The sequence below is a fragment of the Mixophyes fleayi genome, chromosome 3 (genome assembly GCF_038048845.1).
Source record: "Mixophyes fleayi isolate aMixFle1 chromosome 3, aMixFle1.hap1, whole genome shotgun sequence".
Lineage (NCBI taxonomy): Eukaryota > Metazoa > Chordata > Amphibia > Anura > Limnodynastidae > Mixophyes > Mixophyes fleayi.
The window spans coordinates 92,285,853-92,312,326 of NC_134404.1; the positions used below are offsets into that span (position 1 = coordinate 92,285,853).

The 26,474-nt window shown below is 41.6% G+C and overlaps 1 protein-coding gene across 1 annotated transcript; it reads right to left on the reverse strand.

Annotated features, from left to right (window-relative positions):
• IGSF10 (immunoglobulin superfamily member 10) lies at nucleotides 1-26,474 on the reverse strand. The gene is made up of 6 exons (XM_075201984.1): nucleotides 26,261-26,474; nucleotides 22,604-22,733; nucleotides 17,557-17,947; nucleotides 8,748-13,955; nucleotides 7,313-8,213; nucleotides 1-2,718 (listed from the first exon to the last, which is right to left on the reverse strand). The coding sequence occupies exons 1-6, from the start codon at nucleotides 26,455-26,457 to the stop codon at nucleotides 810-812; spliced, it is 8,736 nt and encodes a 2,911-aa protein (XP_075058085.1). The 5' UTR covers nucleotides 26,458-26,474; the 3' UTR covers nucleotides 1-809.

Consider the following 26,474-nt stretch of genomic DNA (forward strand, 5'->3'; position numbering starts at 1 on the left):
TTACAGATGGGGTAGACTTTATTGCACATTCTGTGGTTCAGTTACCTTGCATTACACAGAATGCTCAACAGTTCTTTCAATTTTCTTTGTTCATATAAAGATTTAGAAATGATAAAATACCAAAACACTAAAGACAAACTGGTGGTTTTAGTAATCTATGTTAGAAGATAGTTTGGACCCTGTTGACTATTTGCTATAAACCATGGCAAAAAAATATATAGAATAAATTAACCCTTGCACTGCCGTATAGCTCCTGTTTCAGCAGTATGTAAATAAAGCTTTATTATTTATAATAAAGCATTATTTTATTATTTTCATCCTATTGCTAATGAATATGTTATTTGAAAAATATAAAACAGCTCTGTCATAATGCAAAATGTTACTAAAACTGCATTTGCAATAATAATTAAATTGTACAAACTGGAAATTATTATTAGAGCTCTTAATTGTTTTTCTATTTTATTGATGATATGACCTTTTTTAAAAAAAATAAGAGTACTGTCTGCCTTCTTTGTAAAGACATATAATGGAAAAATAATAATTATTCACTGTATAATTTTGAATACAAATATATTATACATATGTGTATATATATTATTTAGAATGCAATTCTTTTTTGTTTTCACAGTTTAATTGTAAAAGAGACTGCAGAAAAGTGCCATGGAAAAGTTCTCCTCTTTATGTAGTTGGTGATAAAAATCCAACATCAAAATGCAAAACTGTACACTACCTGTCTCTACTGCCGTTTAATGTCTTTTCAGATGCATACATATATACTGGAGTGTTTACTTCTCTGACACTTTCTTTGTTTAGATGACTTTTAAATATGTTAAGCTGCTGTCTGTACCAAGGGGGTTCTTAGCGATACATCTGTACATCCCAGAGTCTGAACTTTTTGGTTTCTGTACAACTAATGTTCCTTGTGGATGAAGAAGCTCAGTCCCCATAGGTCGTCCTTTACTAGCTGTTGTTAATACTGATAAGTCAGGTAACTCCCAAGTTATTTCTGGTTTCGGTATTCCAATAGCCATGCAGTTGAAATGTACAGGAGATCCTGCTCTTGTATGAATGTTTTGTGGGGGTTTACTTGTAATCCTTGGAGGATAGGCTACAATCATAACAGGTACACTAATGGATGCTTCCCCTGCATTATTTTTGGCTTTACACAAATAGTTTCCCCGATCATGTATGGTGGTTTCTTGAATTACCAATGTGCCATTCTCAAGTAACAGGTATTTCCCATTAACAGAAGACCTGTCTATTACAAATCCACTTGGCAGAGTCCAGATGACTCTGGGTTTTGGTATTCCATCAGAAAGGCAATGTAAAGACAATGTCTCACCAAATATGTTCTTGATTGGTCCTTTTGGATGTGTCAGAATATTAGGTTTCTGACCAACCTCCAAAACGATTAGCTTCTCTATGTAGCCCACTTTATTTCTTGCTGCACAACGATATTTGCCTGCATCATCTTTGGAAGGACTGTAAATAATGAACGTTCCATTGGTTCCTGCATAATATTTTGCATACCCTTGCCCATTTAAAAATCTTGTGCCATTTGGTAAAAGCCATATTATTTCTGGAGTAGGATTCCCATCAGCAAAACAGTTAAGTATTGCCATTTTGCCCGGTTTGGCGATTATCTTTTCATTGAATGGATTTTTAAACATTGGTCTTCTAAGCACTTCAAGAACTTCCAACTGAACCACCAACATACTTTCACCACCATCATTTCGAGCAACACAAGTGAAATCCGCTGTATCTGATGGCCTTACGTTCCGAATTTCCAGAGTCCCATTCTTGTGTACCACAATCCTGCTGCCATGGTAAGGAGCGGTTAGATATATGTTATCAGGCATGATCCACATTATTTGAAGAGGAGGTGTTCCTTCAGCACTACAGTGAATTAATTTTCTAGAGTGTTTTAAGGCAGAATCTTTAATTATTGTCTTATTTGTATATAAACCATTTATAACAGGTGGTGTTGAGTGAACATCTAATTTCAGAAGTCTTGTGTCATCTCCTGCAGGATTACGTGCCACACACATGTATTCTCCAGCATCTATTAGTTTGACTTTTGTGATTGACAAAGATCCATTGTCGTGCAATATGTAACGATCATGGGACATTGCAATCATATCACTTGATGGAAGCAGCCAGAATATTTTTGGTTTTGGCTCTCCGATAGCTTCACAATCCAGAACTGTACTAGCCCCAGCTCTTGCTTGAAACTTTGTTTTTGGATTGAGTTTAATGCGTGGAGCAGCTGTTACAACACTAATATGTACTTTCATCTCATCCCTTCCTAACGTGTTTTCTGCATAGCATGTATAATCTCCTTCTTCAGACATCCCTACTTTGTTGAGATACAACGTACCATTGTCAAAGAGGACATATCTACGTTTCCGCCTACCACTGTCATCAGCTTGAAGGATATTGTTTATCACTGTGCCATCTGGTAAACTCCAGGATATTTCTGGCAATGGAGATCCTGAAGCCTTGCAGTCTACCTTGAAGTCTTTTCCATATGGAACTTGCTTTGAGAGGTGCTGTTTTTGAACTATCTTAGCTGGTTTCATAGTTATGCTGACCTTCATTAGAATGACATCATCTCCCATTTTATTTCTTGCTACACACAAATAGTCTCCGGCATCTTTTTCATTTACAGACTGGACAATGAGCGTACCATTCGGAAATACTTGAATACGACTCCCCATTCTGAAAAGCATAAGAGAAATTGTTAAAATCGTTTTATTGTAATGCATTTTTTATATAAATGCTGGCATTAACTTATATTACCGATATAAAAAGCTAAACCTATACCGTAGTGCAGTGTTTCCCAAACCTAGTCCTCAGGTAACAGAGCCACAGGTGCTATAATTAGAATGTGTCAAACAGTAATAAATACACCTGTGCTCCAGCAAGGGGATATGGAAAACATGCACTGTTAGGGGGCCATGAGGACTGAGTTTTGGAAATGCGGCTGTAGTGAAAAAGACCATTCTATGTCCCAATTGATAAATTCATGTCATCAACAGTCATAAAAAATAAGCTATTTTTGTCAACTAAGAATTGATTCAACATAAAACAAAAATGATTCACCTGAGCAGGTGCATAAATAGAAATGTCTGAGCCCCCTTGTAAAATTATGATGGGGCCCCCTACATGCAATCATAAAGTCACACCCACCACAATATCTGATCCATTCCCAGTCAGTATCCAATATGCCTTTTTGCAGATGACATAAAGATATGCAACAGGGTAGACACCAGGAGGGGTAAAACAAAAGATTGATGATGTAGGTTGACTACAGGAATGGTCAAGAGTGTAGCAACTACATGCCAAAAATGCAAATCATGCGCTTGGGTCTCAAAAACCCAAAGGCTAAATATAGCATTAAAAGCACCATAATGGAAACTACTGAAGAGCAAATGGATCTAGGAATCATTATTTCAGATTACTTAAAGGCAGGTAAGCAATGTAACAAAGCAATGAGAAAGGCAAGTCAGATGCTTGGTTGCATAGAGAGAGGAATCAGTAGCAGAAAAAGAAGTAATAATGACACTGTATAGGTCATTTGTACAGCCTCATCTAGAATACTGTGTTCAGTTCTGGAGGCCATATGTACAGAATGATTTAAATACATTAGAGGCTGTACAAAGAAGGGCAACTAAAATGGTGCATGGCCTACATCACAAAATGTACTTGGAAAGGCTAAAATGTATTAATATGTATCATTTGAAGCAGAGAAGGGAAAGGGGGGACATGATAGCAACTTTCAAATATATCAACAGTATTAACAAGGTACAGGAGGGAAACATTCTTCAAAGTTAGAGAAGTATTAGAATACAAGGATATGCACTGAAACTGGAAGGAATTAGGTTCAGAGGAATTTTGAAGAAAGTTCACAGAAAGGGTAATGAATAAGTGGAATAGCCTCCAATCAGAAGCAGTAGAGGCTAATATAGTAGAGCAATTTAAAAATGCTTGGTATAGACATAAGGATATCATTACAAAGAACTAAGGATCAAATATGGTTTAAGGTTAGCATAGGTTACAAATGGGCAGACTAGATGGGCCAAATGGTTTTTATCTGCTGTCAAATTCTATATTTCTATATTCTGACACTCTACAAAGGAATTAAGAATGTGAGAACCATGTAAATAAATTAGTGAATAGTAATCTGTGAAATAATGAATATTTATGTAATGTGAGGGCTGGTGGGGGGCTATTAATTTAATATACCAGCAGGTAGGCTATTAATTTAATATGGGCTCTCTCCTTGTTTAAAGCAGGGGCTATTAATGTAATGTGAGGTTGATGAGGGCTATTCATATATTGTAGGAGCTAACAATGCAATGTTGATCCTCTATTTAATAAGGGGCTAGTTGGGGAGAAGGAGGCATATTATAAAAGGTGTGTGTTATTTATTTAATGTTGTGGCTGGTTGAGCATTAGGAGGTCTAGAGTGTTCACTTGTTGCTTGGCTTTCTATAAGGGGAATAATAGGGTTCCAGCATGCCAGCAGCAACAGAGCTTAAGACACCAGCAGAAGCAGGTAGTGAAATCTGCAAGAACAGGTAGGCGAGAGCAGCTCAATCTGCCACCTTTCCTAATTACGGTGGGACTGTCCTGATTTTTTAATACTGTCCGTCCTAGTCACTTTGTCCTGACTGCAGGTACAGTATGGTATATTATGGAGGAATGTCCTCATTCACACTGCTCTCACAATGCATCCCTGCCAGCAGCTCTTATCCTGCTGCAATGTTCAGTGGATTAGGGGTCAAAGTGCTGCACTGCACTATACAGCGAACACTGCTACTCCATGATGTGCAGAGCATTGCTGACATTTTCAGAGGGAGTCACTGGCATGCTGCATAGTATTCCCACATAGAGCAGCAGAAGTGTGATCTGCTGTGAAGACCAAAAGCCTGCTCTAGCAGGCAATGCAGCAAGTAGGACCGTGTGGGGTTGGGTCATGGGTCAAGGGAGGAATGATGGTGTGGAAGGGAGCTGCATGTTTGACAAGGAGAGATTGGCCAGGGCATATATCACATATGCCTTCTCTACTCTCATATTATTCCCTATCATTCTTCCCTTAAGATGAGTGAGGGTGGATAAAGCACCCCTGATTGTAAGAGAAAGTGCCAGTAACATCACAATGTGACATCACCTGGAATCTTGTCCTAATAAGCAGCCCTAAATGAGCTATCAGAAGCCAGAAATACTAAAAGCCCTATTGTAAATTGATAGACATGTGAATCCTACAGAATACAGTACATTTTTTTCTATTAAACTGTTTGTATGGCGCCATAAAGTCATTGTTTATGCTAAAGGCCATTGTGGAACGATATTATTTAAAGAAAGTTAAACAACAATAACAAGAGGTAAATCTAATCATCTGCTGTGACTCAGGAAGCAGGTCCTGTCGATCAACTATTGGCAACAGATGGACCTATGGCCGCATGCATCCCCCCGTACCTTCATCTGCTCCTCCTAGCTCCTTCTTACTTTATTGTTAGATTTACTTGTTTTAGATTGTAACACTTGTTTAAAATACCTTCTGATATGTCCATACAGATCTATGTCTTTTCTTCCATTAAATGCATTGTTTTAACTCATTACTAAGATTAAGAGTAATGTGCGGCCCATTTGAAGGGTAGAGGGCCTCCCATGTGGTTCCCGAAGTGTATCATTGCTGTAGATGCTCAAGCCATATTGGCTGCAATTGCAAAATGATTGCTATTGTTTAGGTATGAGAATAATAGTCTTTCATGCTATGTTACCAGATGAGTTTCATTCTTCAAATGTCTAGCTATAGATACAAAACTGATCAAATCCACAGAATTATTAGTCTGAGGGCTAAATAACTTAATCTATGTCCAAATTAGTCACTTGTGTGTTGGGCATGATGTCCAATAAGTATGGTATCTGCTTGATGTATGCATATAAATGTATTGGTCACTGGGTGATAGCATTTCCCTGCATTCCCATTCAAAATCCATTTGATCAGACTTTAATCTGAGTCACTGGTTGTATAGGGCTCACACAGAGAGCTATGTCTGGCAATCTGGTGTAAAATGGACAACAAAATTATTACATATATGGATAGCTTAACATATGCTTTTATGCCAGGGTCACTAATATTATTGTATATAAACACATATTTTTTTTAATAAAAGATATGTAAACATTTGCTCTAACATGCTAGACAATGTGGAATAGATGATTAATTCTAGTCTTTAACTCTTTCTCACTTGAATTTTTGTTACTGGGTCACACACGTGATCAGGAAATGAACTCTTGCAGTTTTTACACCATGTTCTATGATAGAACACTGTGGGCCTGATTTATAAAGGAACGTAAATGCCGATTTTGTGTGTATAATCCACAAATTTAATCTGCACATGCCCAGAACTGTACCATACGCAACTATACACAGCAACGCTCAATTCATCTATGTACACAAATGAAACTTACTGCAACTTGTGATTTCTGGGAGCGGGCGAGGAAAGGCCGTACATCCGAGGTCAATGTACAGTAAGGGCGTGCCAAACTTCAGCGCACACAACCATGTCCGATTCAAGCTTTGGGCAACTTACAGTTACTTGTGTTCTACCGTATCTCTTGCTCCAGCTACATGGCTAGTTTAAGTCCTGATTACTAGTGATGATTGCTGCGTATGAATGTTATAACATGTGTTTGCAATCAGGTGCAACTGTAAAAATGTATTTTATGTTCAGCAAACATTAAGAAAATCCTAATAAATGTATTTCATGGGGAAAAAAAATGCTATTTTTTTTACTGTTTTATCATTAATGCCTATATTATTAACAGGTGACATTAATTACATTTTCTTTTCCTGTGGATTCTTTTGCGAATTTATATTTCACATAGGTATTGGACGTATCCTGCAGTGGTTTGAGTAGTAGAGCTGAGCAGACCTACATTCACTCTTTCTTGAATTTGTGCATACGTTTGCCCAAATTCATGCGTTATAAAACAGACGTATGCGTGTATTTCATGAAACAGGCCCTGTGCCTGTAAAGGCTGATAATAAAAAATCAATTCAAAGATGTATTGTTATCTTATTCCATTACAATGTCAAACTGTATGATATCTGATTTTGTATCTCTGTGTGCTTTTTGTGAGGCCTTTCATGAGTTGAGGGGCTAAGTGTAATAACTCTACTTAAAAATATAGTCAATTGTATTAATGTTAAAAGTAAAGTATCATCTGTAAGAAAACAGTGATTTATGTTTAATTCCTCTATACTATTATAAAGTGATATAACATAAAAAAAAAATCTTACCTGTGCCACTGATCCACCACTGCTTTTGATGGTAATCTCCATATTATCTTTGGATTTGGTTCGCCAGTTGCACTACAGTTTAGCATCAGTGTGTCACCAAAATTCATTTCTGTGGATTTTGGAGATGCTTGGATAATCTTAGGAATGGTATCACTTTGCTCCACCTTGAGATTGACGACTCTTCTTTCAGAGCCAGTAGAGCTCGTCGCTATACACTCATAGTTTCCATTGTCTGAGGAGGCTGCATTTCTTATGTAAAGGGTTCCATTGGAGAATAGGAACAGCTTTGCATTAACATAATGCAAAGGTTTAACTTTTGTACCATCAAATGCAACCCAATGAACACTTGGGTGAGGATTTCCTTTTGCCGTGCAATGAAGTTTTACATTCTCCCCAGGATGTACTAGAACTGTCTGTCTTTTGTCTTCTAAAATAACTGGAGGAGCAGCAATTACTTGAATCTTTACTGTAAATGTATCAGCCCCAGCTATGTTAGTAGCTAAACACTTATAAATCCCACGATCATATATAGTCACTTCTCTAATTGTGAGTGTGCCATCTGAATGCACAAAAACTTTGTGGTTATTGTCAGACTTCTCAGATGCAATGGTCTCATTAGCCAGAATCCAGGTAATAGTGGGGAAAGGTCTACCCTCTGCCTGGCATTTTACATTTATAGAACTGCCCGAGTGTATTGTAATCTCTCTTGATCTGCCCTGTATGATCCTAGGAGGGTATGTTATAACAGAAAGTGTGACAAGTAGTCGGTCTGAGCCATACTGGTTATTAGCAACACAAAGATATTGCCCACGATCCTGGACACTAGCACTGGTGATGGAGAGTGTACCATTCGTGAAAACTTCCATCTTGTTCCCCCGTCTTGCCTTTGACACAAAAGTCCCTGTTAAAGAAGAAAGTTTTTTTTTTAATTGTCAAAAATAAGTTGTTAAGCAAAAAGCTATGACAAATACTACAGTAAAACAGACCAGGGATGATAACAATCAGTCACCCATGGAGCACTGTTTTGTCTCCATATTGAAAAAGAAAAAAATTCCACACTTTCCTCCATGTTTGCGTTCAGACGGCTGCTTTGTACATGGGTCTGGAGGGCAGTATGGGCGGAGGAGGTGGGGAGAAGTGAACACGTAGATGCATAGTAATGATATTAATCATTTCCATAGGGCCTGTTGTGCCACTTCCTTCCCTACTCCTACAACAAGAACCTCTGTCACCTGTGCTCCGTTTTTGTACAGAGCTTTGTTATATCTAATTCCTAAAAAAAATAGTACACAAAAACCTTAATGTGTCTCAATATTGTATTTACTATTATCATTCCTCATTACATTAATAGAAAATGCATTACGCTACTATTGCTTTTCTATAAAATAGCATAATTCCAACTGCACTCTGCACAATAATGGGTTATTAGCCTTACCTGAAGACACTTTTGTCCACAGTATGTTGGGTGCTGGATTTCCAGTGGCCTCACATGGAATAAAGGCATCTGAATTAGCAAGGACTGTGAAACTTGCAGCTCTACCACCCATAATACGAGGCTTTGAGCCGATATTGTTGGAGGGGATTTCTGTAGTCTGGTCAGAAGTTTTCTTGCCTATATGTTGTGCTGTTGTGGAAGAGGGGTTATACTGTGCTGGTTTGTTCAGTACACTTGGAACACGTGCTATTACATGTACATTTCTCTGGGGTGCTTTTGGATCAGGCCTGTTATCCACAGTATGAGACATCTTCTTTCCAGATACAGCCGGAGGTTGGACTGTGCTTGGGCTCATTATGGGTGATAGGTCAGTTGCACTGGCGATGATTTTAGCAGTAACTGATAGCAGTGATGGTCTACTTGTTATAGTATCTGGCTTGTATGATGAGGATGTTTTTGCTTTATGTGTAGTGACAAATTGCTGTTTAAAGTGATTTTTTCTGTTTAGTGCTTGGTCAGATGTGGTTATATAATTATTATCATAAGTCTCTCGGTAAGGAGTCGTTAATGTATTAATGCCATTCATTGTATGGGATGGTTGCAATGACATTTTAGGAGCCTTTGATGTATTACTCCAGAAATGTTTTTTCACAGTAGTTTGAGGAATATTATTTTCTAAATCAAACATTCTTGTTGTTTGTGCACCTGTAACTGCGGGTTTGGGTGTTGGAGTAATTGTATGAGCCTTGGTAGTTTTCTCTGGAGGTGTAGTTGACATTTTGGCATTTGTTGACCTCCAAATGTTTTGCAATTCTGAGGTGCGCATAATATTTTTTGTCCGCAGTCTTTTTCTTTTCAGGAACCTTTGTCTCCCTATGCTATCAGCTGTAACAGACGGTACTGGTGTTGGTGTTGTAGACATAGCACTTTTATCAGAGATGAAATTTAAATCTTTGGAAGTTGTTTCAACAATAGTACTTGCTGAATAAGCAGCAGCATTGGAATTGGTTGGCTGAATTACAGTTATTGCAAGACTTGGACTGGTTGGATAAACTACAGTTGTTGCTGCTTTGGCACTGGCCGGATAACCTTCTATCGGTGCAATTTTAGCACTAGTTGGATAAACTGCAGTTGTTGCCATTTTAGCACTGGTTGCTGCTTTAGCACTGGCTGGATAAACTGTAATGGCTGTTGCTTTAGCAGTGGTGAGTTGAATCACAGTTGTTGCCAATTTAGCACTGGTTGGATGAACTGTAGTGGATGTGGGTTTAGAATTCATTGGATTAATATGTAATGTGCTTTCTGCCATTACTAAAGGTGTGTTAGTATTTGCCTTTGAATTACTGTCTGTAGAGAGGTTTGATACAGTTGTGGTAGTATAACTCTTACTAACTGCTGGTTGGGATGGAAGTGGAGTAGTAATTGCAGATAATAGCTGAGTACTTATTCTAAGCTTCTTAAGTATCTCCCTATGCATTATCTGACTGTTAGCAAACAGTCTATGCCAAGGAATTTTTCTTCTAATTATTTTAGAGGCAGGCCGAGGTTTGGTGGTGGATTGAGCAGAGGTGGATCTCAATGATTCTTCGTTTCCAACTACATGACTTGTTGTTGGTATATGTGTTGCCACATCTTTTGTATGTCTCTCACCCACCTGGATTTTATCCAAAACATACATGCCTACAGTGCTGATTTGAGGAATTTTTTGAGTCATAGGTTGGGATGTAACATAAGCATTTGTTGCTATTTCTGTATTATCAATGGTTTTGAATCTTGTAGTAACCTGAGTGGTTGACTGTTTTCCATCCAGAGTCTCTGGAGCTGTAATAGAAGACACTTTAGTCGGTAAAGGAACATATGTACTTGAAGGTATGGTACTATATGACAACTGTTTTTGTTTATTAATCTGAGAAACTGTAGTTTGAGCCGTTGTGACCTCACTATTGTCTAGTTTTCCAAATTTAAATTGATGGGCTCTAACATTTGGAATACGATCCGGCCTTATGATACGTCTTCTTCCGTTGATTTTTCTACGACCATACCGCCTTAGAGTTGGCACCAATGGTGTCACATCTTTCACTATCTGAATCTGTTGATGGGTAATGATGGTTGAGCCAGCTGGCAGCCCTGGTGAAATTATTTTTTGGGTGCTGTGAAAGTAGATTGGGCCAATTTCAGTTTGGGAAAGAAACAATTTTGTGCTTGACTTTGTTGAAGAATCAATACTAATAACATTTCCTTCTTCTACTTCACCTCTCGCTACTGAATATTGTGGGATCTTTGTGTCTTGCAATTGTGTTTGAGTAGAAAGTTGATTTTCAGACAAATTTTCTGACCCATGTTCAGATGTAGAGAGCGGTAAATTGTATTTTCCATAAGTTGTCGGTAAGTTACCTAGAACAAAATTACCAGTAATGCTTTGTGGAGTTGAAGCAATGTTTTGTTGGGTCATTTTTCTTTTAGTGTTTGGTGTAGCAAATGAAATATCTGAATTTGGAATACCTGTTAATATGAATTGTTTAGGAGATGTTGGGGTATTTGAAATATCTTTATGTGTAACTGGTGGCTCTGAAGAAAACAGTGGACTTCCAGTAGTTGGGCTCGTGGATGGAGGAAAGAGTTTTACTAGAAGTTGTGACTTGCTAAGGATACTCTGAGATGTTACGCGAAGATAACTAGATGTAGTTGGTGGGTGTGAAAACACATTTCGTGGTGTAGCAGAGAAATCTGAAGATGCTGTTGTTGGGTTAGTGATGACATTTGGAGGGGTACTACTGATAAAGCTCATTTCTGATGGTGGGCTAGTAATAACATCTTCTGATAGGCTGTATAAATAACCAGATGTAGTAACAGGGTTGGCGATGTCAAACTGAGCTGTAACTTGCAGCTCATTTTCCATAGTTGCTGCCTCTGTAATGTTATTCTGAGCTGTATAGTGAAACTCACTGGGTGCAGTTGTGGAAGTGGTTGGAAGGTCTTTTGTTGTAGTATAACGTGGACTGCTGATAGCAGTTGGACTGGTAATAACAATTTGTGGGGTTGCAGTTAATGAGTTGAATGCGGTGGTATAGTCATGACTATCAGATTTGAGTCTGCCAGGTAAGGTAATAGAATATTTCAGTATAGAGTTGGTTGTCACATGTCTGGATGTCAAATACTGCATGCCTGTAGGAAGTGGTGGTTCTGGAATTGCTACTACTGATGTGTTTAAGGTGCTCAAAGTGGTTGGTTTCACACTACTATAGATGGTAGTAGTATGTGGCATAGTGTCAGAATAATGAGGATTTGTAACAGTGGTTAAATATTCTGATGTAGTTAGCTCTGGACTGCTCACTATCATGTCTGTATTTATCTTCGGCATATCTAATTTATCTTTGTCAATAATGTTTTTCGTTGGTGTTACAGATATTGCCTTTGTAGTCCGTAAAGGTGTATTAGAGTCTGTGACTGCAGGCACTGTAGGTATTGCATTCAACATTGTTACAGATGAGTATTTTTCTGATATTACCAAAAACTTTTCATCCACTGGAAGTAGCTCTTCTCCAGATGGTTCTTCTACCTCACCAGACTCCCTTTCTACCTCACTTTCTTCTTTGGGTGAACTGTCTATGACTTGAGTTAATATTTTGTTGTTAATTGAGTTCTGTTTGGTCTTTTGTAAGATCTCTGTCCAGCGCTGGGGATCAATTCTTCTTGTGCCCTGAGAAAATTGCCTCCGATATCCCCTAAGTCGTTGGTTTATTCTATTTCTTCTCTGAAGCAGCGTTTTCTCATTTCCCTGACCATCAGGTTTGGTAGCTACGCGTGTAGCAGGGAACTTTTTATATCCAATGGCTTTTCCTGTGACCGAGTGGTTGTTTTCTTTAATGTCTTCATTGCCTGATCCTTCACCATTTCTATCCTCGATTTGATCTAGCTGTATTTTTTTATGGAGCATTTTTCTATCTTTCACCATTACTCTGTGTGTCAGTACATCAAGGCCATACTGATTAGCCGCTAAACATCTAAAATATCCTCGCTCTCTCTGTGTTATGTCTTGGATTTTTAATGTCCCATTGGAGAAAATAAGTTTATTCCTTGATGCCTCATGGAGTACAGAGTGGTCTGGTAATATCCAGCTAACGGATGCATCAGGAACTCCTTTTGAACCACATGGGAGATAGAGCATATCCCCATTATTCACTAAAAGTTCAGCTCCATTGACAGCTTCTTCCTCTACTTCAGTGCTTACCACAGTAATTCTAAATGTAAGCACATCTGCGTCACCGTCATTTGTAGCAATACAATGATAAACCCCGCTATCAAAGCTATCAGCTGCCTTTAATATAAACTTTCCATTTTCTGTAATTGTAATCCTTCCCTCTTTGCTCATATATGGAGCTTTAATCTTACTTCCATCAGGGAGAAGCCATTCAATGTTTGGTGCTGGCTCACCCACAACTTGACAATGCATCTCCACCGTTTCTCCAATGATTGCAGCATATTCAGTTTGTGTCTGGTTGCTCTTGTGAATCATAACCCAGCTGTTTTTCCGTGGGTTTTCAACAGAATTTGGAATTGTAACATAGATATCTGTGAAGTACCGAATATGTAGTGTGCTGAGGGTTGTAGCCGTTCTATCCAGTTGTAATGTCACCAAGTCCTGCATCAGCCAGTTTGGTTCCGCTCTAAGTTCTGCTTCAATGTCAGTGAAGGTATCATCACCAGAACCCACTTGCTTGTATTTGTAACTAATGAAAGGTGTCTTTGTAAGCAAAAGGTCTCGCTTGAGTTTCATTGGAGAATCACTGTACATCGCTAATATTCCCCATAACTTTTGAATATAATCATAATCTATGTTACATATTAGAAAGGAGGAAAATGTAGTCCTCATTATTGTGTATTCTTCCTTTCTATCTAATGTGATTTGAGACAATTTGGTTGGTCTGTGGACGCTACATTCCAAGTTTGCTTCATTCCCAGACTGGTCTGTCATATTTAGGATGAGAGATCCTATTGGTGGCGCCAAATCTTTGGCTGATATAGCAGTAAAACTGCCTTCTTCTGGAGTGGTCACATTTTTTACTTTGAAGATGTTGTCTATTGTTGGCTTGACACAAGCAAGATCTTGAGATGATATTTCATATAAAGACTTCCCTTTATTCTTTTTCGGACTAAAGCAAAGTGGACATTGTTGTCCTGAACGATCTCTCTTGCATTTGATTACGTCTATGGGAAGAAAAATGCAAAAAGTGGTTAAAGAGTAGTTTTATATATTATTTATTTAAGAGAAATAACTTCTCAATTTCTTAAACACAAGTTATGTGTCTTCCAACAAATCTTAGCCGCATTTTCCAACAAAAGGCTTGCAATAAGCCGCTTTACTTTTATGTTCCTGTTGATCCATCTGTCCTAATGTGTAAGGCCAGAAACACTGCTTCATTCAGGGATGTGTTTGACACACCAGTCTTCCTATATTAATGTGATAAGAGCCTTCCGCTATCTGTCAGGCTCTGTATTCGTGCTTGTCTCAGATACCTTTCTGATACCATGACAATGACACGGTCCTCATTAACTTAATCATATGAGTGGACAGGTTCCTATCTCACATATTATGACACTCATATCTTGATGCTGTGATGATCTAATAAACTGAGTACACATGGACAGGGCCGGATTTACCGCTAGGCAACCTAGGCACCTGCCTAGGGCCTAGCGGCTCTCTGGGGGCCCAGATGGGGGGGACAAGGGAGAAAAAAATAAATAAAATGTCGGCCCCTCCCCCGACTCGCGACGGGGGAGGGGCCGAATCGGGTGAGGGGCACAGTGGTAGAGCTAGGAGTAGAGGCTGGGTAGTGGCTGGATCTCCTTCAGCGTAGGTACCCTGGCACATCAATATGAAATCACAGGGTCATGTGATCGCAGCGGTCACATGGTGCATAGTGTTAGGCGGGCTGCTGAAAGTCTATGGTAGACGGTGCTGGAGCTCCATGCTTTCTTTCAGTTCCTTGCTGTATTCGTGTAGAAAAAGGTAAGAAGAAGGGGAGTGTGTGTGATGGAATTAGCGCTGGCACAGGGGACATGTGTGAAGGAAACAGCGCTGGCACAGGGGGCATGTGTGATGCACAGGGGACATGTGTGAAGGAAGCAGCGTTGGCACAGGGGCTGCTGAAAGTCTATGGTAGACGGTGCTGGAGCTCCATGCTTTCTTTCAGTTCCTTGCTGCATTCGTGTAGAAAAAGGTAAGAAGAAGGGGAGTGTGTGTGATGGAATTAGCGCTGGCACAGGGGACATGTGTGAAGGAAACAGCGCTGGCACAGGGGGCATGTGTGATGCACAGGGGACATGTGTGAAGGAAGCAGCGTTGGCAGGGGGGCATGTGTGATGCATAGGGGGCATGTGTGATGCACAGGGGACATGTGTGAAGGAAGCAGCGTTGGCACAGGGGGCATGTGTGATGCACAGGGGACATGTGTGATGCACAGGGGGCATGTGTGAAGGAAGCAGCGTTGGCACAGGGGGCATGTGTGATGCACAGGGGACATGTGTGAAGGAAGCAGCGCTGGCACAGGGGGCATGTGTGATGCACAGGGGACATGTGTGAAGGAAGCAGCGCTGGCACAGGGGGCATGTGTGATGCACAGGGGGCATGTGTGATGCACAGGGGACATGTGTGAAGGAAGCAGCGTTGGCACAGGGGCATGTGTGATGCACAGGGGACATGTGTGATGCACAGGGGGCATGTGTGATGGAAGCTGCTCTGGCACAGGGGGCATGTGTGATGGAAGCTGCAGGGCATAGGGGAGGCATGTGTGGCTAAAGGTGCTGGGCAGAGGGGGCATGTGTGAAGGTGCTGGGCTGAGGGGGGCATGTGAGTTAGAAGTCTTGCTTCCCACATAGCCCCTCTTCAGCCAACAATACCCTTACAACACTCACTATCTTTTCTTTGATATTCCCCATGACACGTGCTCATTATCTATTCCCTCACATGACCTGCTGCCTCAATCCTGACACCTCTTACCTCAAAATGAAAAGAGGCACCCTTTATATTAATATAACGTGTGTGTGTGAGGGGCCAGTGTATGTATATTATGTGTGTGTGAGGGGCCAGTGTATTTATATTATGTGTGTGTATGAGGGGCTGTTTGTGGGAGGGAAATAGGTTTATTTTTTTAATGGTAACACTATTAATTTAATGTTGGAGCTGGTTGGAGGGAAATAGGTCTATTTATTAAATGTGTATGCTATTAATTTAATGTTTTGGCTGGAGGGAGGTCTACTTATAAAATGTGAGTGCTATATTGATTTAACACTGGGGCTGGTTGTAGTTTACTAAGTTTCTTGTACCCATTTTTTTTCCAAATAGGGCATCCATTATTTCAGGATACAAACAAGCAGCAGCTGATCTAAAGACACCAGCAGCCACAAACCGTGAAAGTGACGGGAACAGGTAGGAGAGAGCAGGGCAGTCTGCCAATTATCCTGAATCTGGTGGGATTTATATTATGAGGTCTGACTTGTTTAAATGTTGCACTATGGGATTCATGCAGAAGACTGACATATTAACATAATTATTGCATTCCAGCGCTTTTTCATGTTTCTGTAGGTAGACGGCTGCAGTCAGTAACTGTAGTGGCGGACAGTCTGTGACGTGGTAGTGATAGGAGACTGCTGTTTTTTTATTACTGGGCTTGCTAACCATGAACTGCAGTTTCTTGACATGTTAATTATGATTAATACCTAAGTTTAGTTAAAGATAAAGTACAATTTGTGTGAATTGAAAGGTAAGCAGTGGTGGAAGTGGGGTGTATATGGTAGTAGGCCATACCGCTACTTCTCGTACTGCCTTCATTGTAAAATAATAAAATTCCATTCACTTGTTTACATTCTCCTGGGGGGCTGGGAGGGCGTGGGGACAGGGGGGGGGGGCACAGAGGGGGTGTAGGGGGGGTTGTGGGGGGTGTAGGGGAGGGCTGGGGGGGGGGGCCCAAACCAATATCTTGCCTAGGGCACCATGAGGTCTAAATCCGGCTCTGCACATGGACCAACAAGAGATGATTTTTGAATACAATAGGGTGCCCAGACCCTAGACAAATGCTCCAGCTCTCTGTGTAAATCACATTAGTACAGCAGAATATGTTTGATTTATATCCTCTTGAAATATCTACTATACAGCATGTTGTACATTGTTGTTCAAATCCTGTATGTGTCAGTTTCAGTCCCTGTTTATCAGTTTGTGATTCTGTTAAATGGAAGCATATAGAACATAGGCTTACTACTGTAAATTATAACAACATTAAAAGTCACCGATGACCCCTGCAACCATCTAAAAACATGAGACTGCAAACGTTTTATAGAAACCACATTAAAGGGGTTTCCAATTTTGGATGACACACCGTCTTTCTCACCTGTTCTCACTTAAAAAATTGAGGGGCCCTCCCCCAGTTACCTGAAGCTAGGAACTGCTTCTATTCAGCTCTATTGAAGAGGACTGGAAGGACTGAGTCCCCTTACTTGTGAGCTCACAGTACGATACAGCTCTCAGCTTCAGGTACCACCCACCCAAATGTTACCTGGGGGGATATGAAAAGGAAGAAGGTTTGTACAAAACTGGACTACCACTTTATTTCAAGTTGACTTATAATATTTATATAGTAGTTTGCAGTTTGGGATTTGTTTATAATACATAAGTACTAATGTGAAGACATTAAAGGTCCATGATTATAAGTTATGACATCAGAACGCACCATTTATACATATATTACTTACAAGTGTTACACATGTATTAACATAACGTGTATTAAATTACTATAAACTGAGAATGAAATACCTTTAGATTTCTGTCCCCATTCTGTGAGCCATTGCAGGTTACAATCGCAGGACCAGAAGTTTCCATAAATGTAAAGTCCTTCCAATTCATTCAAGTACAGGAACATATCTTTAGGCAGTGATGATAACTGGTTGTCAGACAAATAGATATGTTTTATAGATGATGTTTTAAATATCTGTATGTACCGCAGAGTAACAAAGGTGTCTGTGTGCAGCTGTCGTAGTGTATTTCCTTCTAAGTGCACCAGTTTCAGAGATGTTAGACCGTAGAATGATTCTGGGGCCAGGAATTCCAGTTTGTTGTGATCCATGTGTAGCCTGACCATACTCTTTAGACCACTGAACGTGTTCTTGTGGAGAGTTTTCACTTTATTGTAGCTCATTTTCAATACCTAGAGAGTGAAACATAAATGTGATAAACAGAATTTACATGCGTTTATTTGACTTATTATGCTGCTGTTAGGAAATATAAAGGGATTATTATTAGAGAGAATTTTTTATACTACTTAGGGGCGGAATTTGGGGCTGGCCACCAGGGCCCCTCGTTCTGTTCTCAAAAGAGCAGAGTGGGGGCCTTTCTGAGTGTCCACTACACATGCACTAATCCAGAAGAGACCTGTGCTGGAGTCACAGGGAGGGGGAGATGTCGCCTTCGAGGGGAGGGAGGCTGGCTTTGTCTAGCCCCCCTACATCTATGCAGTTGCAGTGAGGTTTTGTGGACGTTGCTTATTTAATTTAAATGCATTCAGAGCATTAACCACACTTAAAAAAAGTAATGTGGCCTCTATGGCAGTACATTATGTACTTAGCACTAGCACATTATGTACTTAGTACTAGGGTACCCCCCTTTTGCTTTAGTGGGTACCAGCCCAGGCTGTGGAGCTGGTTGAAGATATTGGGAGGGTACATTTTGGAAGACTTTTTCATTTGTTACTTATTTACTAGTGGAGTGTTACCCATTTATTTCAATGGTGTTTCTACATGTCAGAAGTTTGCAGTTTCCAGGGGGTAATGGCCCTTGGGACGATGGAAATATATGCTTTCTATGCTTTTATATAAGTTGGTAAAATACTGCGCCCTCACAACACTGACATCAGTTTTGGGATTTGTTAGACTTAATAAGAAGGAGTCAAAATAGCTGTTTGTAACTAAGACAACTTTAATGATAACACATATAATACTATAATAATAGTTGTCTTACTCAGTTCAGATATAGTAAAATTAGGATTCAGCTCATTGAATCCTAACTATTCCCCAAATGCAACTGAAAGTCATGGCATTTTGTCTGAAAACCAAAGTGCATGCTGGATTCATTACAGCCCTAGTATCAGGCCTGCAGGCTTGTTTTCCTTTTAACTTCCTTTCTCTCCTTTAGCTCCATGCTCTTTTCTTAATTCTTTTTATTTTGACCTTCTTCACAATCTTAATCTACCCTTTCCTCTGCCCTCTGTACTTGTCCCTCTCATTGTATATAAGACCTACCATTCCCCCTATGTATATACACATCTCTCTGGAACCAGGTCTTTCCTCTGTACCTGCCGCTGCCCCACTGTACCAGTCCCTTTCTTTGTACATACCTCTCTTCTTGCCCCCTGTTACATGATGTACATGCCTCTCCTTCTGTATGTGCTCCAACCACTGTATGTACCCTTCCCTCGGTTCCTCCCCTCCCTCAGAACCTGCCCCTCCCTCTGTTCCTCCCCCCCTCAGTACCTGCCCCTCCCTCTCTGTCTGCTTACATTCCCTCAGTACCTGCCCCTCGCTCTGTTCCTACGCTCCCTCAGTACCTGCCCCTCTCTCTCTATGCTTACATTCCCTCTGTACCTGCCCCTCCCTCTCTCTATGCTTACATTTCCTCTGTACCTGCCCCTCCCTCTCTGTCTGCTTACATTCCCTCAGTACCTGCCCCTCCCTCTCTGTCTGCTTACATTCCCTCTGTACCTGCCCCTCCCTCTCTGTCTGCTTACATTCCCTCAGTACCTGCCCCTCCCTCTCTGTCTGCTTACATTCCCTCTGTACCTGTCCCTCCCTCTCTGTCTGCTTACATTCCCTCTGTCCCTGTCCCTCCCTCTCTGTCTGCTTACATTCCCTCTGTACCTGCCCCTCCCTCTCTGTCTGCTTACATTCCCTCAGTACCTGCCCCTCCCTCTGTTCCTCGCCTCCCTCAGTACCTCTCCCTCCCTCTTTGTCTGCTTACATTCCCTTAGTACCTGCCCCTCCCTCTCTGTCTGCTTACATTTCCTCTGTACCTGTCCCTCCCTCTCTGTCTGCTTACATTCCCTCTGTACCTGTCCCTCCCTCTGTTCCTCCCCTCCCTCAGTACCTCTCCCTCCCTCTCGGTCTGCTTACATTCCCTCTGTACTTGCCCCTCCCTCTCTGTCTGCTTACATTCCCTCTGCACCTGCCCCTCCCTCTGTCTGCTTACATTCCCTCTGTACCTGCCCCTCCCTCTCTGTCTGCTTACATTCCCTCTGGAACTGCCCCTCCCTCTCTGTCTGCTTACATTCTCTCTGTACTTGCCCCTCCCTCTCTGTCTGCTTACATTCCCTCTGCACCTGCCCCTCCCTCTCTGTCTGCTTACATTCCCTCAGTACCTGCCCCTCCCTCTCTGTCTGCTTACATTCCCTCTGTACCTGTCCCTCCCTCTCTATCTGCTTACATTCCCTCTGTACCTGCCCCTCTCTCTCTCTGTCTGCTTACATTCCCTCTGTACTTGCCCCTCCCTCTCTGTCTGCTTACATTCCCTCAGTACCTGCCCCTCCCTCTCTGTCTGCTTACATTCCCTCTGTACCTGCCCCATCCTCTCTGTCTGCTTACATTCCCGCTGCACCTGCCCCTCCCTTTCTGTCTGCTTACATTCCCTCTGCACCTGCCCCTCCCTCTCTGTCTGCTTACATTCCCTCAGTACCTGCCCCTCCCTCTCTGTCTGCTTACATTCCCTCAGTACCTGCCCCTCCCTCTCTGTCTGCTTACATTCCCGCTGCACCTGCCCCTCCCTTTCTGTCTGCTTACATTCCCTCTGCACCTGCCCCTCCCTCTCTGTCTGCTTACATTCCCTCAGTACCTGCCCCTCCCTCTCTGTCTGCTTACATTCCCTCTGTACCTGCCCCATCCTCTCTGTCTGCTTACATTCCCGCTGCACCTGCCCCCCCCTCTCTGTCTGCTTACATTCCCTCAGTACCTGCCCCTCCCTCTCTGTCTGCTTACATTCCCTCAGTGCCTGCCCCTCCCTCTCTGTCTGCTTACATTCCCTCTGCACCTGTCCCTCCCTCTTTGTCTGCTTACATTGCCTCTGCACCTGCCCCTCCCTCTCTGTCTGCTTACATTCCCTCTGTACCTGCCCCTCTCTCTCTGTCTGCTTACATTCCCTCTGCACCTGCCCCTCCCTCTCTGTCTGCTTACATTCCCTCTGTACTTGCCCCTCCCTCTCTGTCTGCTTACATTCCCTCTGCACCTGCCCCTCCCTCTCTGTCTGCTTACATTCCCTCTGCACCTGTCCCTCCCTCTCTGTCTGCTTACATTCTCTCAGTACCTGCCTCTCCCTCTCTGTCTGCTTACATTCCCTCTGTACCTGTCCCTCCCTCTGTTCCTCCCCTCCCTCAGTACCTCTCCCTCCCTCTCGGTCTGCTTACATTCCCTCTGTACTTGCCCCTCCCTCTCTGTCTGCTTACATTCCCTCTGCACCTGCCCCTCCCTCTGTCTGCTTACATTCCCTCTGTACCTGCCCCTCCCTCTCTGTCTGCTTACATTCCCTCTGGAACTGCCCCTCCCTCTCTGTCTGCTTACATTCTCTCTGTACTTGCCCCTCCCTCTCTGTCTGCTTACATTCCCTCTGCACCTGCCCCTCCCTCTCTGTCTGCTTACATTCCCTCAGTACCTGCCCCTCCCTCTCTGTCTGCTTACATTCCCTCTGTACCTGTCCCTCCCTCTCTATCTGCTTACATTCCCTCTGTACCTGCCCCTCTCTCTCTCTGTCTGCTTACATTCCCTCTGTACTTGCCCCTCCCTCTCTGTCTGCTTACATTCCCTCAGTACCTGCCCCTCCCTCTCTGTCTGCTTACATTCCCTCTGTACCTGCCCCATCCTCTCTGTCTGCTTACATTCCCGCTGCACCTGCCCCTCCCTTTCTGTCTGCTTACATTCCCTCTGCACCTGCCCCTCCCTCTCTGTCTGCTTACATTCCCTCAGTGCCTGCCCCTCCCTCTCTGTCTGCTTACATTCCCTCTGTACCTGCCCCTCTCTCTCTGTCTGCTTACATTCCCTCTGTACTTGCCCCTCCCTCTGTCTGCTTACATTCCCTCAGTACCTGCCCCTCCCCCAGCTGTTCGTAATGCATGGACACACTGGGCAGTTACCTGGGGGCCCTATGAGCAAAGTGGCCCCATAGGCTTGCCAAATTTTCATTATATTATTTTGGGAGTTATATTCAGAACCTTGAACCACTTTATTAAAACGTTTAGGTATACTAATCACCTCAGTATCAGCTGTTATCTGTACATGCAATCTTGCTGTTGGGTATACATATTTTGACCTTAACAAAAACAACTTTTAAGTACTAATTGCACATAAGTGGGTGAGTGGTTGTGTAGGTAGGGCCCCGATTCACTATAATGCTGTTAAGATGGCCCTGCGTACTTCACATTCCACCTGTACCTGTCCATTCCTCTGTACCTAGCCAAGGGCACAACCACCATAAGAGCAGAGAGTGCAGCTGCTATGGTGCCCATAGCTCAGTGAGGGGCCTGCTATCCTAGTCAAAGCTCCATGTGTATTTGTGAGTTTTTCACAGTTGGGCGGTATATGGGGACCATTGTGAAATGTGACTATGGGGCCCATGAATGGCCAGTTATGCCTCTGTGTCTATCCTTCCCTCTGTCTTGCCCAGCCCTCAATGCTATTAATAGTACCAAAGCAATTACATATGATTTTAACCCGCAGAATAATTCATTTCAATTATGCAAATTACTACTAAATGGGCTCAGTAAGTAATGTGCATTTTTATTTTCAAATGTATTTTGTTTCACTTTATTTTATATTACATTTTTTACCTGCAATGAAGATAAGTCCTTGAAAGCATTCTCATGGATGGTCTGGATCTCGTTACTATGTAACATCAGCAGCTCTAGTTTCTGTAAACCAGAGAAGTCACTCTCCGTTAGCTTGCCCAGGCTGTTGTACCTGGAAATAGGTAGAGATCATCATCATCATCATCATCATCACCATTTATAGCACCACTGATTCCGCAGTGCTGTACAGAGAACTCACGCACATCAGTCCCTGCCCCATTGGAGCTTACAGTCTAAATTCCCTAACACACACACAGACAGAGAGAGAGAGAGAGATTAGGGTCAATTTTTGATAGCAGCCAATTAACCTACTAGTATGTTTTTGGAGTGTGGGAGGAAACCGGAGCACCCGGAGGAAACCCACGCAAACACAGGGAGAACATACAAACTCCTCACAGATAAGGCCATGGTTGGGAATTGAACTCATGACCCCAGTGCTGTGAGGCAGAAGTGCTAACCACTACACCACCGTGCTGCCCCAAATGCGTAAGGAAGAGTGTAGCAAGCACAGATGGAAAGAGCTAGATCTACATTGCAGATACAGTAAATGAATAAAACCTGATGAATAACAGTATTCTAGAATATAGTGCATAGGAAATTGATGTATTTCTCTCCCAGAAGAATGAGGTCATCTATAAAGGATACCTTGGAGACATCTCATGCCTAGAAAATCACTTCATAACTTTTCTGGGAAATTGCATACATCACATGTTTTACAAGTGTTCATTTTTTCACTGGACTTCTGCCTTATTTTTTTTGTATGGTTTCATAGCCTGTATGATAGTCCAGAGTGCTGTTAAGTATCTCTATACTGAATAGTCAAGTTTATTAAAGACTGGATGTACACATTGTGAGGCTTATTTAATAAAGTAAATAAGAGCAATGATGTTTCTGTAACCTGTAGCAACTAATCAGTTAACAGCTTTAGCAGTCTGGTGTAGTCAATCTAATGAAAACCTATAGCAGATTGGTAGAGATTAATTAAATTTTCAACACTGTTTTGCAGAATCTTCACGTCATTCTGCATTTTTGGACAAACATTTTGCATGTTTTGCTGGCAGAATTTGGCTTTACCTGTTCTCCATCCTACCCCACCACCACACAGCAGAATGAATTGACCATAATCATCCCAGCAATATTCATAGACTATAAAGTCTCTGAAATGCAGATTTACAAATACAGTGTGGAATGGTTCAATAAAACTGGAGATTGAAGAATGTATCGCTATAACGTGACGCATCTGCAAAATGACCTCTTCCTTTACACATCTGAGTAATATTTTTCCACAATTTTTCTCATCAGCTCCTCATTGCTCTTACCTCTTAAATACTCCTCTATCTCAGGTTTTGGGTGGTTTTTGTAGATGTGTGTGGAAATAAAATTCAGAACAGACTACAGGACGTTTTCTATCAATGTCTAGATGTAAATAAATGGTTAATATAGAATGTAAATACCGTCATGTTTTCAGACTGGTCAGGCTGCCAACATTTTGTAGATTACTCTAATTGCATTATTGTGTTTTGGAGCCATGTGTGACATCACCCTTAAGCAGTGGAAGAAAAAGTTGCCCTGTACACTAACATTTCTTGCACAGTTTAACAGTTACGTTAGCATTATCTAAATAAATGTATGCACACGACGTTAGGTGGAATTGGATTGTCGGTTATTTTAGTGTATATTGCTGACTAAAACCCTCACTCAGATTTACACCACGGAAATATTATATACAGCAAGAAACAAGTACTGAAATAAATGGCTACTTTTATTGGTAGACCACAGAACACCAACTGTGGACATCTGGAGATTATTAGTAACTCTTAGCTTTTTCTCTGTTCACTTAAGAATCGATTCAGCTCATTGTGAGACATTTATTTATTTATTTCTCAAGAGGGGGTTGTCTTTTATGTTATTAAAGTAGCGGCAGACCCCTAGTTTCTTCAGGAACATTCTCTCATACTTGTATTTGAAATTCTCCTGGTGCGTTGTTAAGAAAATAAATAGAGAAGTTAATGGTTATGGTTCATGACCACCAGTGAGACGGTCCCTAACAATGTGTACATCCACGGGGCTGAGGTTAGAAATACATAGCTATTATTTACGTCAAAAGCTTAGCAGGCGACAACTCACACCTTTCCTTAATAATTGCTACTGCCCAATGCTCTACATTTTCGTAATTGATTGCTAAAGTTGTTAGGGGAGCAGCAATTCACAGAAGTGGTTAACTATAAGAGTTAGTCTTATTGAACATGAGATCAGCTCAGAACTCACTAAGCTCCAATAGGACAGGGACTGATGGAAGTGATAAATATTCTCTGCACAGCGGAATTGGTGGCGCTATGTAAAGGAATGATGATGACAATGATGAAGCTGTTATGTCATGCTGCAACCTGTAGTTATACAAATATATACAATCTGTGGCTTTTCAGCTGTTGTGCATACTTGCCAACTCTCCCGGACAGTCTGGGAGACTCACGCATTTCGCGAGAGTCTCACTGACTCCTGGGAGAGTGTAGCAATCTCTCGCATCTCCCCACTTCCTAGTGAAGTGGGCAGAATTATGTCCAAAATTCCCGGTGAATTGCGACGTTTGGCCCCGCCCCCTGCTGTAAAATTACGCGTTTGCGTCATTACACCACGGGGGGCGGGTCCAAAATTATGCAAATTTTGGAGCCCCGCCCTAATCGCACCCACCTCCCCCGGCAGGCTCCCGGAAGCCAACTTTCAAAAGTTGGTAAGTATGGTGTTGTGCGACTACAAGTGTGTCTGGGCATCCTGAGATTTATGGTTCCATAGAAGCTGGATAGCCAGGTTGCTTAACAATAATATATAGCTAGCTTTTTTAATACACTATGGGATACAAAAATGAATTGAAGGCTTTGGGCCTGATTCATTGAGGAACGCTAAAACAAACCTTATGTGCGTTATTTAAGAGCAAGCGTAAATAGGGCTTATGTGCGTCCGTATCCAACTAAGAGCAGATCTCATGAAAAGTCTCTTGGTGAACATGGGTCTAGGTATGCAAACATAATACACTGCAGAATATGTACAGTACATATATATAACATAAAGTCCTAGGAGAACGCACAGTAATAAAGTAAATTATTCTCACCTGTTAATAATATATACATTAATGAAAAACCATTAAACAAAAAAATTATTTTATTTATTTATTTTCTCTTCATGAAATATAGTAATCAGTATGCTATTAATGTCTACTGTAGATAAAATGCATTTTTACAGTTGCTCCTAATTGCAAACACATGTTGTAGCATGCATACACAGCTGTCATCATTATCACCCGGCACTTACACTGGCCCTGTAGCTGGTGCGAGTAATACGACGGAAAAACACATACCTTATGGATGCCCAAAGCTTGGCACGCCCTTACTGACCATTAACTACGTGCATACTCCTATTCCCCTCCCAATTCCGCCCATGAAATCATAGCCTATCTTTATTGTCTTTTGCGCTGGAAGATGAATGGCATACACTTGCTTTCTCTGGCGTATAGATTGTTTCTGGGCATGCACAGTGCAGTTTAACACAAAATACGTCAAACATCGACATTTAACAGGCCATTAACTTTTTAAAATAAGTTTGCATCTATTTTATTTCACAATATGTGACTTTTGAACATACCCTAAATTGATGCGTTCCACATCAGCTTGGATCTGTTTAGGGATGACATTGAGGTACCTAAACGTGCAGTGGACTTCCGTCTGAACATAACAGGCACAGGGTTTTGGACATGCCATGCTGTTGTCAGGAAGGACAGAAAGCCAGAGGATGATAAGGTAGCCAGGTAGACATGAATCACTTCTGCCTATTGGTTGCATCCTTAATGATTATTTTA